Genomic DNA, 16,459 nt, shown 5'->3' on the forward strand with positions numbered 1-16,459 from the left:
GTTACACAGACAAAAACAACACATGATGAATCAATTCTTATATCAAACAACTTTTCCCACAATCAGAGACAAACTGATATAGAGGAGACACCAAGGACTCTATTTTAACGATCTAAGATCAAAGTCTAAAGCACATGGTGCAAAAGCATTAATGGCATGTCCGAATCGACCTTTGCTATTTTAAGGATGGAAAAAGACCTGGTGCATGGTCTAACAGGGTTATGTTTATTCTATTAATGAGTTATGGATGTGTTTTGAGCACAATGTGCATTAAACCAATCAGAGTCTCATTTCCTATTCCCCTTAAGAGTCCTTGCGTCGTGCCATGGTTCATTTGCTATTTACAAAGTGGACTTTGTAAGTGGAAAAACTGAACGCTTTACAGACCATCAGTGCAAGGATAAAGAATAAGCTTCTTCCATTCTGCCTCTTTACTTTCTCTTTACTTTACTTTTAATCTTTACTCCTGTACTTTTGTGGATAAGGAAACGGTGCTGTACGCACTCCACCGAAGACATCCATTAGCCTACATATTTAATTTGGTTTGTGAAGCTCAAAGATTTGCTTCAAAACGATTTCTAAATTCAGCTCTAATTTCCAGCAAACGAATGAATAAACAATAACAATGAAGTTTGGTAAAAAAGTTGTCCAAACACACATCCTATTCTTATACCCCATATGGTGATGCATTCATCTCCAAAACCCAACAGGTAGACAAATCTTAACTTGTTTTAATTAAAACAAATATAAATATGCATAAAGGCGTCATGGTGGCGCAGTGGGTAGCACGATCGCCTCACAACAAGAAGGTCGCTGATTCAAGCCCCGGCTGGGTCAGTTGGCATTTCTGTGCAGAGTTTGCATGTTCTCCCCGTGTTTGCATGGACTTCCACCGGGTGCTTTGGTTCCCCCACAGTCCAAAGGCATGCGCTATAAGTGAATTGAATAAGCTAAACTGGCCGTAGAGTATGTGTGTGAATACAAGAGTGTATGTATTCCAGTGTTGGGTTGTGACTGGAAGGGCATCCGCTGCCTATAACATATGCTGGTGATTGGTGGTTCATTCCATTGTGGCGACCCCTGAGTAATAAAGAAACTGAGCCGAAAAGAAAACATAAATAAATATACATATAATGAATAATACTGCTAATAGTATACAAACTGAACTTTAGACCAGCTTTTGTCGATGGTGCAATCTATTTCAGTTTCTCAAAATAGCAACTTGTCAACAATACTTAACGCACCTCCTTCATAGACCGGCACACCCGAGTCCACAAAGTGGCACAAATGGATTCGCTATTTAAACAACGTAGTGCAAAACATGAAAAATACATTCGCTCTGGTGTGAATATAGCAACAAATTGCACCATATACATCTTGCGACTTGCGCCAGCTGTATGATAGGGCCCTTAGTGTCTTTAACACAACTAAACATCATGGCAACACACATAGAATTAAAATTATCCCATAAAACATTATTTTTCAACATTCAAAATTTTAATGTGCATCACTGATAAGAGAAACAAAAAAGAAGCACAGTGATTTCAACATAAACGCATAAAAAGTGAAGTGTCATGCAGGGAATCCTGCAGTCATTTTACTGTTAACCAGATTACAGATTTTCACTGTAGCATTTTTACAGTTCTTTTTTAACCATTGAAATTACGGTTATTTTTTACATTAATTTCGCAACTGCACTTGTTTAAACAAACTAATAACAAATATTCCTCAAACATGTATTAATATTATTAGAAATGTCAACATTTATAAGATAAATAAATCTAAACTTGTGTCCGTTAATATAAACTAACATTTAATAAAGATTTAATGATGATAGTTGTACTTTAATATATTTTTACTATATATAAAAAAACAGTAACAAATATATCACAAATATCTAGTTAATGTTATCCACTGCATTAACTAATGTAAACTGATGGGACCTTATTGCAATGTTTACAATTTAGTAGATATAATCTATATTATTAAAAACTTTGTGAAGTATTTTATATTAATAAACATTAAAAAGGTAATATTTAATGTAACTAATGAATTGATTCTTGCTTGTTGTGACTTCACTAACATTAACCAATCTTATTGTAAGATAAAGTGTTACACATCATGAAACAAATATATATAGTCATACAAAGTTTAATGTACATATTCCGCACCTTTTAGGAATTAGTATTGTCTATTGAATATAAAAGTAGATATTTTGAAGAATGTTTTAGAAACCTGTAACAATTCACTTCTGTAGTAGGAAAAAAATATATATGGTAGTACGTAGGCACCGCTTTGCAACATTCTTCGAAATATCATCTTTTGTGTTCAACAGGAGAAAAAAAAGGCCGGTTTAGGGATGAGTAATATTTGTTGACAATAATGTAATTTTTTGGCTGAACTATCCATTTTTGTGTCTCGTCCTGATTGAATAATGATAAAACCTGAAAACAACATAAAAATGTATGTGGACAGTGATGGATTTCCTTGAATAAAAAGATCAAGCTCTGCCAATAGAGGTATTACCCTTCCATTTAGGATTTAGCTTAGATTAACTCAGAGTGAGTCTGATGTGTGGGTCAGCCGACTCTCAGATAAACCGCTGATGAGAGACTGCACATGCAATTAATGGCAGAAAGCTGAGAGCACACCATCATCATCACAGAGCCGCTGGCAGCTCATTCCCCCTTTCTAGGAGCAACACTTTTCTTTACTGATGAAGGTAAAGCAGATGACAGACAAAAGTGCATGACTTTTCTTTTCTCTTTTTCTCCCAGTGTGAGCCCATTCCACAACAGGGCTTCCGGATGGGTCAGTACTGCTGCCGATGTAAAAAGGGCTACTACAGTCCAATCTCAGACATACAGAACAAAAGTAAGGAATCAATTGCATCCAAGAAATCACTCCACGTTTCTGCAAGAATAATTGAAAGACTCAAGACTTTTAATATGCTTTTTAAAATGTTTTTTTTTTACATAAAACTTACTGTAAGAAATGTTGGGTTCCACACAAACGATTTGTTAGGTTAACTTATTCGCTGAACATAAAACAATCAAGTTTATTACCTTACATTATCAATAAAATAAATACCTCGGTTTTGATTGTTTTAGTGTATTTCAAACTTTCATTGTTTTGACCATTTTGGCCCTTAATGATAAATCATTGGTTTACAGTCGGTTAAGACTTGTTTTATTATATAGTTAACATGATGCTTTTTAATCAAGGGCAAATTTAGTTATTTGGAGCCCTATAAGTAATTCCAGCCATTAGGCCCAACAGTCCTACTATGCATTACTAATAAGTATTTTTATTTATTTTATTTGTATTTTTGTGTCGTCTTCCTATATCACTCACTCGTCTTTTTTACATTTATTTTTCTTAAAATTAAATCTATTTTTTAATAATACACTTTCGTTGTGGAAGACCAATTTGCACAAACATACAATTATAGAAAAATTTCACGTTTTGTAAGACTCTGGCTACATTATTTTTACACACACACACACACACACACACACACACACACACACACACACACACATAGTTGAAGTCAGATTTTTTAGCCCCCCTTTGATTGATTAATTTATTATTATTATTATTTATTTAAATTTTTTTTTTCATTTTTAAATGTTTCCTAAATGCTGTTTAACAAGGACATTTTCACAGTATGTCTGGTAATTTTTTTTTTCTGGAGAAAGTCTTATTTGCTTTATTACGGCTAGATTAAAAGCAGTTTTTAATTTTTATAAACCATTTTAAGGTCAAAATTATTAGGCCCTTTTAAGCTATTTTTTTTTTTCGATAGTCACAATAACTTGCCTAATTACCATAACCTGCCTAGTTAACCTAATTAACCTAGTTAAGCCTTTAAATGTCACTTTAAGCTGTAAAGAAGTGTCTTGAAAAATATTTAGTCAAATATTATTTACTGTCATCAGGGCAAAAATAAAATAAATCAGTTATTAGAGATGAGTTATTAAAACTATTATTTTTAGATATGTGTTGAAAAGTCTTCTTTCTGTTAAAGAGAAATTGGGGAAAAAAATAAACAAAGGGTCTAATAATTCAGGGGGGCTAATAATTCTGACTTTAACTGTATAATATACAGATATAATTTATACTTCTAGGTATTTATTGGGCCCCCTCAAATTTCCAGGGGGCTTAAGTGGCTGCTTACCTACTTATGGGTTAAATCTGCCCCTGCTGTTAATAGTATATAGTAATATCTAATATACAATGTAGTAATATAGTATATGATAATAAGAAAGGCAACAAACATGCTTTAACATGTTTGTTTTTGTAAATTTTTGTGTTTTTTTTCTGTTTGGTATTTCCAATAACAGTTCTTTTCAATAAGAACGAATACTTTTCTAGTTATAATTTACTGGATTAAAAAGTAATAAAAGTACTTTTTACAATAAGATTACCTGATGTATATAATAAATCAGAATGTAAATATTTAAAAAAATATTCCTTAAAAAATAATTTATGACATTTTAAAACTTTCATGACCTACCAGGTCTAGAAATTACACTTTTATATTCCCTCATATATTTATGATTTCTTGGTTTGGTTTGGACAGTCTTGGACTGTCTTGGTTTTTCAGTGCAAAAAAAATTGGTGAAAAGAGTCAATAAAATATGGTAAATGATGATTTGTCATTTGTGCAATATATATCATTCAATAATGAGAACCACTAGCTTTATTATATTATATTATATTATATTATATTATATTATATTATATTATATTATATTATATTATATTATATTATATTATATTAGGGTGATGCAGTGGCGCAGTAGGTAGTGCTGTCGCCTTACAGCAAGAAGGTTGCTGGTTCAAACCTCGGCTCAGTTGGCGTTTCTGTGGAGTTTGCATGTTCTCCCTGATTTTGTGTGGGTTTCCCACGGGTGCTCCGGTTTCCCCCACAGTCCAAAGACATGCGGCACAGGTGAATTTTGTAGGCTAAATTGTCCGTAGTGTATGAGTGTGTGTGTAGATGTTTCACAGAGATGGGTTGCGGCTGGAAGGGCATCCGCTGTGTAAAAACGTGCTGGATAAGTTGGTGGTTCATTCCCCTGCGGCGAACATGGATTAATAATGAGACTAAGCTGACAAGAAAATGAATGAATTAATAAACATATTATATTATATTATATTATATTATATTATATTATATTATATTATATTATATTATATTATATTATATTATATGTATATAAAACAATTGAATATAAACAGGCTGTAAACAAACTTTGAAGCATTTATATACTAATCTATAATGCATCATTAATTACACTGTAGGATTGTTGTAGGTGAAAGTAATGTGTATAACATTTAAATCCAAAACAGCAAAGAACAGCAAATGATGATATATCTTGTTCCAGGGAACAACCGTGAGAATAACACCCAAGCTTGTTACCCAGAAGTCCCTGTGTGTGTGCCGTGCTGGCCCGGCTGTGCTGAATGTGAGGATGGAGCCCCGTGTTGGGTGCAGGAGGACTGGCTCCTGAGGACGGCTGTTCTGGCTGTGCAGGGCCTCTTCATGATCCTTGTGCTAATCAGCATGCTGGTGGCATATCAGTGCAGAAAAACCAAGGTCAGTTTTCAGAACATAATTAATTAATATAGAGAAAATATGGCATCGTTTAAAGGGGCTATACTGTATGTAGAATTCAGAAATTGTTGGTATTAGTCACACTGTTGCCCATTAGGTGAACCACAGACAGAAATTTGTTGCTTAAAGCTACAAAAAGTTTTCAGGTTTAAAATGACTTGATATTAATTTTGGGCAAGTACATAACCAGCCAGTGTTCAAAGCCGTAACCCCATTCAAAAACATTGAGCTTGGAACAATTCTATTTGAGTGGCACCTGTTTCCACAGGAAATATGGGCTTGTTGCCATTCGTCTTTGCAACAATACACAATGTACACTCAACAGCTTACAAGTACCAGGTTAGACCCTTATTACATTCACAACTGCTTTAATCCTTTGTGGCATAGATTCAACAAGGCACTGTAAATATTCCTCGGAGATTTTGGTCTATATTGATATGATAGCCTCACGCAGTTGCTGCAGATTTGCCAGCTGCACATCAATGATGTGAATCTCCCGTTCCACCACATGCCAAAGGTGCTCTATTGGATTGAGTTCTGGTGAATGTGGAGGCCATTTGAGAACAGTGAACTCATTGTCATGTTCAAGAAACCAGTCTGAGATGATTCCCCCTTTATGACATGGTGCATTTTCCTGGAAGTAGCCATCAGAAGATATAGGGATATCATAAAGGGATGGACATGGTCAGCAACAATACTCAGGTAGGCTGTGGCATTGGCACAATGTTTAATTGGTACTAATGGACCCAAAGTGTGCCAAGAAATGTGCCCCACACCATTACACCGCCACCAACAGCCTGAACCATTGATAGAAAGCAGGATGGATTCATGTTTTCATTTTGTGAACGCCAAATTCTGACTCTACCATTGAATGTCGCATCAGCAATCGAGACTCTTTAGGCAACGTTTTTCCTATCTTCTATTGTCCAGTTTTGGTTAGCCTGTAGGAATTGTAGCGTCAGTTTTCTGTTCTTAGCTGACAGGAGTGACAACCGGTGTGGTCTTCTGCTGCTGTAGCCCATCCACCTCAAGGTTGGACGTGTTGTGCATTCAGAGATCCTCTCGGTTATATCCAGTGGTTATTTGAGTTTCTGTTGTCTTTCTATTAGCTCGAACCAGTCTGGCCATTCTCCTCTGACCTCTAGCATCAACAAGGTATTTGCCTTGATCTGTCACTCACTGGATATTTTCTTATTTTCGGACCATTCTCTGTAAACCCCTAGAGATGGTTGTGTGTGGAAAAACCCAGTAGATCAGCAGTTTCTGAAATACTCAGTCCAGACCGTCTGGCACCAACAACCATGCCACATTCAAAGTCACTTAAATCACCTTCCTTCCCCATTCTGATGCTTTTCCAACAAGCAGTTGGAAAGGTGTAATTAATAAAGTGTGTATGTATGTTTATATACAGAAGTTCTGGCTTTCATTGCCAAGTTCATTGCCTTTTATCACAGCGGCTGGAATTAAATTGTAAATTGTTAAAGAGATCAAGCTATAATCAACTTTAATTTGATTTTTGGGTTCAAAGAACAACTTCCTTACATGAAGTTAAAGATTAAACTGTAGACATATTGAAATCAACATGTAATGCTAATATGTTTTTAATTCATCCTGATGTCAACAGTTTTAAAACAAAGCATTTTCTCAGTTTGAAAAAAAGAAAAATCAATCAATCGGAACAAAACACTGTGACGATCCACATGGGATCATTAATATTTGATTCGAAACAACATTTCTTTGTGAGATTACAACAATGATAATTTTTTCCCATATTTTTACGTTTATCTAAGATTGTATTAAACATTGCACATTGTAATATGTAAACAGTGCCTATAGGAAATCATCATACCTTGTGAAAATCTATACCATTACTCACATTATACCCTGCTTTCAAAAGACCTTTAGGATAAAGTTGTAGAAAGGCACAGTTTTAAACACAGATGCCCAAAGTAAGGCCTATGAGCCAAAGTTGGCCCATTGTAACATTTGATTTGTCCCACCATCCCAACTTAGAGGATTGTGAGAATGATGGGGAGGTTTGGGGCGAATGCCATTAACACAGAGAACGTCATTATGAAACGGAAATTAAATAATTAAATCTTGTAAATGAATCAGATTGTTTAAAATAGAAATACTGTCAATTCAACAGAGCTATGCAGAAGACATTGGCAAGCAAGTCACGGCAAAAACTACTGTAATTCTGTTATAAATGAGATTGTTTTGTTTTTACTGTCATAAGTTCATTATAAAATGTAAAAAAAATACTGGATTAGTTAATATAAAGCCATGTTTTCTTGTCATTTTTAAATATTATCAAATAAATTTGGAATTTACCCATGGCAACTATATTTACCTTCGGCCCACTAGCCTTATTCAAGTTTAGATTTTGGCCCTTCATAAGAAAAAGTTTGGACACCCCTGGTTTAGAAGAAGGCTGCAAAATCATTTCAAGACTGGGACAGTTATTATAGTTTGATTTGATTGCAGGCTGCATGACAAATAAAGTCATTAATTCAAATGGGTATGATGATTTTCTATAAACACTATGGGCTCTATTTTGACGATCCATGCGCAAAACGCAGGGCGCAAATGCTTTCAGGGCGTGTCAGGACGCGTTTTTGCTAATTTAAGGACGGGAAATTTGCCTTGCGCTTCGGCGCATGGTTTAAAAGGGTTGAGTTTATTTTCTTAATGAGTTATAGGTGTGTTTTAAGAATAAACCAATAAGAGTCTCATCTCCCATTACCTTTAAGAGTCAGCTGCGTCGCGCCAAGAGCGCATTCGCTATTTACAGGACGTAAAGTAAGTCTAAGTGGAAAAAAAAATGAGCATTTCACAAGCAAACAGTTAACAGTTTTTTAACAGAAAACTGTTAAACAGAGCATCTACTGCGTGAGAATGAGAGATAATGGATCACTTTCACATTCGCTCTTGGATAGGGAAACCTTTACGCACAGACAACAATTAGTCTATAAATAAATAATTTTGTTTGTTAAGCGCAAATATTCGTTTCAAAACTATTTCTAAATTCAGTTCTAATTTCCAGCAAATGAATAAATGAATAATAATAGCAAAATGTGCTCAAAAACCTGAGTTATATCCTAAAACACATGCTTTGCCCCATATGGTCTAAAACCTGACAGGTGGGCAAATCTAAGCTTGTTTTTAATAAAACAAATATAAATATGGATATAATAAATAATACTGCTAATAATAACATTATACAAAAGCAAATTGTTATGAATGAACTAAATAAACCTCTCGAGATGAAGAAAACATAAAAGCAGTGGTTTTTCATATTTATGTAGGCTAGAAAATAATATGTTTTGTAATATTTTAATCCTTTATATTTATATACTATATCTATTCTTATTATATCCTATATATATCCTTAATATTTAATTTTTTTCATATGTAAAGATATTTGCCTGTTGCTCTCTTGTGTGAATTAAGCAGTGCTTAAGCGAGGCGCAACTCTGCGCCGGAGTTTAGACCGGGTTAGTTTTGGTCTAATGAAAAATCTATTATAGATTCTCAAAATAGCAACGCGCCAGCAGTCCGTATGGAACAAAATCAATGCCGAAAGTCTTGAATTAAAAAGCTTGTTGAATATCACAAACTGAAAAAAATAATACACCGTATTAACAAGTTCTTGCATTTTAATGACTTGAATTCCAGGGTTTGTATTTTTAGGTCCTGAAATTTAACATAGCTGTTTATTTAAGATGTGAATATTTCAACTAAAAATATTTCAAACACGTTTTCATACTTAAAAATTCAATAATTCATATTCAATTTTCAGATTTCACTTACAAAATATTCAATACCCTTTAAAAATACGATGTATAATATTCAAAAGGTCATTTTCAGTTCATTTTATTTCAGTTCAAATATTCGCTTCCATAAATTCAGTGGATCAAATTCGACTGTTAAAATTCGGCATGCACTAAATTCCAGGGGTTTCATTACCACGACGTAAAATGGGCGTGGCTCGGTCGACGTTTGGGAAACGCCCCCTTAAAAAAAAAAACAATACTGAGAGGTCACCGAGCATGCGCAGTACAGGTTCTTTTTTAGCGCGGTCATTTCAAACAGGATGATTATGGATAAAGAACTTACCGCGGTGGATAACGAGGGAAAAAAACAATCATACAGGTTATTTTTTTGTTTTTATAATGTTATATTTTAAAGATTTCATTAGCAAAAATGGCTGACCTCGTTTTACTCCGTTTTACTGTCTCTGGGCTTTTGTACTTCCATTTTAAACCAAATAATAATGGTTGTGGTAAGATTAACCGTGTTTTTGTAGTTTAAAATATGGTATTCAGTCATGTTTAAACAAATAAATACCACATTTTCTGTAATAAATCGTGGTTAATTTTTCTTTCTCGATCTTAGTTAATTAACATAACTCATATTTATTTTCTATTTTTATTTAAAGTCATCATACACAAAACAACTGGGATCAGGACAGGTATCTGATGTTAACTAATATAAAAGTGATCATACATGAAACCCCTGGGATCAGGACAGGTATTTGATGTTAACTAATATAAAAGTGATCATACATGAAACCCCTGGGATCAGGACAGGTATCTGATGTTACTGTATATAAAAGTGATCATACATGAAACACCTGAGATCAGGACAGGTATCTGATGTTACTGTATATAAAATTGACCATACATGAAACCCCTGGGATCAGGACAGGTATCTGATGTTACTATATATAAAAGTGATCATACATGAAACCCCTGGGATCAGGACAGGTATCTGATGTTAATGTATATAAAAGTGATCATAAATGAAACCCCTGGGATCAGGACAGGTATCTGATGTTACTGTATATAATATAAAATTGATCATACATGAAACACCTGAGATCAGGACAGGTATCTGATGTTAACTAATATAAAAGTGATCATACATGAAACCCCTGGGATCAGGACAGGTATCTGATGTTACTGTATATAATATAAAAGTGATCATACATGAAACCCCTGAGATCAGGACAGGTATCTGATGTTAATGTATATAATATAAAAGTGATCATACATGAAACCCCTGGGATCAGGACAGGTATCTGATGTTACTGTATATAATATAAAATTGATCATACATGAAACACCTGGGATCAGGACAGGTATCTGATGTTAACTAATATAAAAGTGATCATACATGAAACCCCTGGGATCAGGACAGGTATCTGATGTTACTGTATATAAAATTGATCATACATGAAACCCCTGAGATCAGGACAGGTATCTGATGTTACTGTATATAAAAGTGATCATACATGAAACCCCTGGGATCAGGACAGGTATCTGATGTTACTGTATATAAAATTGATCATACATGAAACACCTGAGATCAGGACAGGTATCTGATGTTACTGTATATAAAATTGATCATACATGAAACACCTGAGATCAGGACAGGTATCTGATGTTAATATATATAAAAGTGATCATACATGAAACCCCTGGGATCAGGACAGGTATCTGATGTTAATGTATATAAAAGTGATCATACATGAAACCCCTGGGATCAGGACAGGTATCTGATGTTACTGTATATAATATAAAATTGATCATACATGAAACACCTGAGATCAGGACAGGTATCTGATGTTAACTAATATAAAAGTGATCATACATGAAACCCCTGGGATCAGGACAGGTATCTGATGTTACTGTATATAATATAAAAGTGATCATACATGAAACCCCTGAGATCAGGACAGGTATCTGATGTTACTGTATATAATATAAAAGTGATCATACATGAAACCCCTGAGATCAGGACAGGTATCTGATGTTAACTAATATAAAAGTGATCATACATGAAACCCCTGGGATCAGGACAGGTATCTGATGTTAATGTATATAATATAAAAGTGATCATACATGAAACCCCTGGGATCAGGACAGGTATCTGATGTTACTGTATATAATATAAAAGTGATCATACAGGAAACCCCTGGGATCAGGACAGGTATCTGATGTTACTGTATATAAAATTGATCATACATGAAACCCCTGAGATCAGGACAGGTATCTGATGTTACTGTATATAAAATTGATCATACATGAAACCCCTGAGATCAGGACAGGTATCTGATGTTACTGTATATGAAAGTGATCATACATGAAACCCCTGGGATCAGGACAGGTATCTGATGTTAATGTATATAAAAGTGATCATACATGAAACCCCTGGGATCAGGACAGGTATCTGATGTTACTGTATATAAAAGTGATCATACATGAAACCCCTGGGATCAGGACAGGTATCTGATGTTAATGTATATAAAAGTGATCATACATGAAACCCCTGGGATCAGGACAGGTATCTGATGTTACTGTATATAAAAGTGATCATACATGAAACCCCTGGGATCAGGACAGGTATCTGATGTTAATGTATATAAAAGTGATCATACATGAAACCCCTGGGATCAGGACAGGTATCTGATGTTACTGTATATAAAAGTGATCATACATGAAACACCTGGGATCAGGACAGGTATCTGATGTTAATGTATATAAAAGTGATCATACATGAAACCCCTGGGATCAGGACAGGTATCTGATGTTAATGTATATAATATAAAAGTGATCATACATGAAACCCCTGAGATCAGGACAGGTATCTGATGTTACTATATATAAAAGTGATCATACATGAAACCCCTGGGATCAGGACAGGTATCTGATGTTAATGTATATAAAAGTGATCATACATGAAACCCCTGGGATCAGGACAGGTATCTGATGTTACTGTATATAAAATTGATCATACATGAAACACCTGAGATCAGGACAGGTATCTGATGTTACTGTATATAAAATTGATCATACATGAAACACCTGAGATCAGGACAGGTATCTGATGTTACTGTATATAATATAAAAGTGATCATACATGAAACACCTGAGATCAGGACAGGTATCTGATGTTACTATATATAAAAGTGATCATACATGAAACCCCTGAGATCAGGACAGGTATCTGATGTTAACTAATATAAAAGTGATCATACATGAAACACCTGAGATCAGGACAGGTATCTGATGTTAACTAATATAAAAGTGATCATACATGAAACACCTGGGACCAGGACAGGTATCTGATGTTACTGTATATGATATATAAAGTATTTGGCATAAAAGCCGTGGGATCGGGACAGGTATCTTAAGTTATAACAGTATTAATGTAATCTGAGAGGTATCCTAAGTTAATTGTTTAATATAACATACACTGACTTCACAAGAAACACCTGCGATCAGGACAGCTATTTAGTACTGCATATAAAAGGCATTGGACACGAAACCCCTGCGAATACGTACAGGTATCTGAATCAAACGGCTGTTTTCACAATCTGCGCATGATCCGTGACCTATGCAAATTCACAGATAGGCCACGCCCACCCGATGACGCAGTAGCGGTTACGCTGTACTGAAACCCCTGGAAAAAAGTGCCTGCCGTTAAAATTCAACATTACATCCGGGAACTGCAGGAAAAGCAATAGATTGCAGATTGAAGATCGCCAGCTGCTCTAGCTTTCACCAGCAGGTGGAGATGGAATAATGTAAGATTTTTAACCCAGTAAACAGGCGAGAAAAAGGCTATTAAAGGCACAAAAGTAGCATTTAATATTAATATCAATGCTTTGGACATTATAAATGATAAAAAGTATGAGTAAAATGAGTAAATGAGGTTTTAGTCATCTATATTTGCCCTTATGTAACGGAAGCCAGCTGGTGATCGCGTAAATATCAGTCCGCGGATCCAGCGAAAGACGTTGTTCTGCAATCTTTAGCATCCTCGTAGCTTGTCTCCCATGCCGGCTCGCTCCCTGCACGGACCGGTGCGGTTACTTGCACATAAACCGTCTTTTGATGAATATGATGTTACACATTGTCTATCTTTATTGACTCTTTCTTCCATAGACGCGAAGTATTATATTGACAGCTAAAGAATATAAACGTAAGAGAAAAAGGAGAGGAAATAGCCTATTATAATAATAATACAACATAGATAAACATTGACAGGGCTAAGAACAATTACGAACAAAGATATTCAAAAGCAGAGAGATTTTATGACAATGTCACACAAAACAGTTTACTTGGAACTGTTAAACAGAGTTCAGGTATGATTTAAGGTTGGGTATGGATGGGGCGTGTAATTTAAAATAATTTAACATAACGTGCGAATGCATTAAAGGAGCGTCAGTTATTATTTAAGCGCAGCTATGTCAGGATTGGGATAGGTTATATAATTTCATTATTTAAACTATGATTATTAATATTAATATTTTATGACATGTATTTGGGCTATTGCGCTTAAATAAGTCATCCGTGATTCTAAATTAATATTTCTATTTATCCTTTTTAGCTATCACTTTGGTATCGTCTTTCTCTTCTTTTTTTTCTAATTATTGGGGTTCTGCCACAGTTAAACGTTTGCAAAATGTCCAGATTATTGCTTTTCCTCTAAAATAGAGACGAAGCAGAAGGAAAATGAATGAATTGATGAATGAATGAAATGATTGACGTTTTTATGCCTGTGATGTGTGGCTTGCACACGACAAAGTCGAACGAGTGGCCGCGAGCTCCGGTGGCCGGTCAGAGCCAGCGCCGCATATCAAACTGATTAAGAGATGCTGGATGGCTGCCAATATATGATAGGAATTCTTCCAAAGTTTCAGACGATATCTGGGCTTGTGCATAATAATGTAAAATTAAAGTGAAAGTCATGACACTTGGCCAAGCATAAGAATAGCCTACAACAGTGTTTCGATTATTAAATTAATCATTCATGACATGTCATGCTTGGGCTTATAAGAATAACACCTCGCTGTTTACCATTTCCGAAAGTGGAGCTGACGTCGGAGCGAAATTGCTTGTATAATTGTAAAAAGAGTGATGAATATTAATGGATTTCTTATATCTGTCATTTCTGATAATATAATTGATTTAACTAGTGTGAGCTTATGAGTATCCAACAATCATTTAGCAAAAATGCATCCAGAATCCTAAACCAATAACTTTGTCAAGCAAAAATTATGATTTTATAGGCTACTGATTTTTTTTTAAACAAGAAAAAAGAAACTATTAGCTACCCTAGCAATTGTTTATTTAAATATGATAATCTCAAAATATAAAATAAAAACATAATGGTTTGACTTTGTGAAATCATAAAACACACTTGCAGAAGAGAGTTAATAGAATAAATGAGCAAATACATGCTAATCATACAATACAAACGGTCGCTGAAAAGTTATAAATAACGTTTTTCTCATAATACTGAAAACAAATTAAAGTCAGTTATAACTGCCTATTATCAAACCACAGGCGACTCATTTTATTACTTATAATTGGCTGCGACATTGCCACTTTTGCGTTAATACCTTTTTCTCGCCTATAGGCTACATAACAATAAAACAATAATCTGGACGAACTAAGACATTTTGCAAATGTTTAACCGTGGCAGAACCCCAATAATTAGAAAAAAGAAGAGAAAGACAGAGTGATAAAAAGGATAAATAGAAATATTAATTTAGAATCACGGATGACTTATTTAAGCGCAATAGCCCAAATACATGTCATAAAATATTAATATTAATAATCATAGTTTAAATAATGAAATTATATAACCTATCCCAATCCTGACATAGCTGCGCTTAAATAATAACTGACGCTCCTTTAATGCATTCGCACGTTATGTTAAATTATTTTAAATTACACGCCCCATCCATACCCAACCTTAAATCATACCTGAACTCTGTTTAACAGTTCCAAGTAAACTGTTTTGTGTGACATTGTCATAAAATCTCTCTGCTTTTGAATATCTTTGTTCGTAATTGTTCTTAGCCCTGTCAATGTTTATCTATGTTGTATTATTATTATAATAGGCTATTTCCTCTCCTTTTTCTCTTACGTTTATATTCTTTAGCTGTCAATATAATACTTCGCGTCTATGGAAGAAAGAGTCAATAAAGATAGACAATGTGTAACATCATATTCATCAAAAGACGGTTTATGTGCAAGTAACCGCACCGGTCCGTGCAGGGAGCGAGCCGGCATGGGAGACAAGCTACGAGGATGCTAAAGATTGCAGAACAACGTCTTTCGCTGGATCCGCGGACTGATATTTACGCGATCACCAGCTGGCTTCCGTTACATAAGGGCAAATATAGATGACTAAAACCTCATTTACTCATTTTACTCATACTTTTTATCATTTATAATGTCCAAAGCATTGATATTAATATTAAATGCTACTTTTGTGCCTTTAATAGCCTTTTTCTCGCCTGTTTACTGGGTTAAAAATCTTACATTATTCCATCTCCACCTGCTGGTGAAAGCTAGAGCAGCTGGCGATCTTCAATCTGCAATCTATTGCTTTTCCTGCAGTTCCCGGATGTAATGTTGAATTTTAACAGTCGAATTTGATCCACTGAATTTATGGAAGCGAATATTTGAACTGAAATAAAATGAACTGAAAATGACCTTTTGAATATTATACATCGTATTTTTAAAGGGTATTGAATATTTTGTAAGTGAAATCTGAAAATTGAATATGAATTATTGAATTTTTAAGTATGAAAACGTGTTTGAAATATTTTTAGTTGAAATATTCACATCTTAAATAAACAGCTATGTTAAATTTCAGGACCTAAAAATACAAACCCTGGAATTCAAGTCATTAAAATGCAAGAACTTGTTAATACGGTGTATTATTTTTTTCAGTTTGTGATATTCAACAAGCTTTTTAATTCAAGACTTTCGGCATTGATTTTGTTCCATAAGTCCGCCTCAGAACGCCTTCCTTTTT

The 16,459-nt window shown here is 34.6% G+C and overlaps 2 protein-coding genes across 5 annotated transcripts in view; one reads left to right on the forward strand and one right to left on the reverse strand.

Annotated features, from left to right (window-relative positions):
• npepps (aminopeptidase puromycin sensitive) overlaps positions 1-16,459 on the reverse strand; it is a 302,499-nt gene that overhangs the window by 192,634 nt on the left and 93,406 nt on the right. The window lies entirely within an intron of this gene.
• Positions 1-16,459, forward strand: part of gpr179 (G protein-coupled receptor 179) — a 99,394-nt gene that overhangs the window by 51,714 nt on the left and 31,221 nt on the right. For all 4 annotated transcript variants that reach the window (XM_087273305.1, XM_087273303.1, XM_087273304.1 and 1 more), the window contains 2 exons: positions 2,778-2,874; positions 5,391-5,602. In XM_087273305.1, the coding sequence (XP_087129431.1) occupies positions 2,778-2,874; positions 5,391-5,602 (309 nt within the window). The remainder of the gene's footprint in view (positions 1-2,777; positions 2,875-5,390; positions 5,603-16,459) is intronic.

Source organism: Danio rerio, chromosome 11 (genome assembly GCF_052040795.2).
Source record: "Danio rerio strain M-AB ecotype USA chromosome 11, GRCz13ab, whole genome shotgun sequence".
Classification (NCBI taxonomy): domain Eukaryota; kingdom Metazoa; phylum Chordata; class Actinopteri; order Cypriniformes; family Danionidae; genus Danio; species Danio rerio.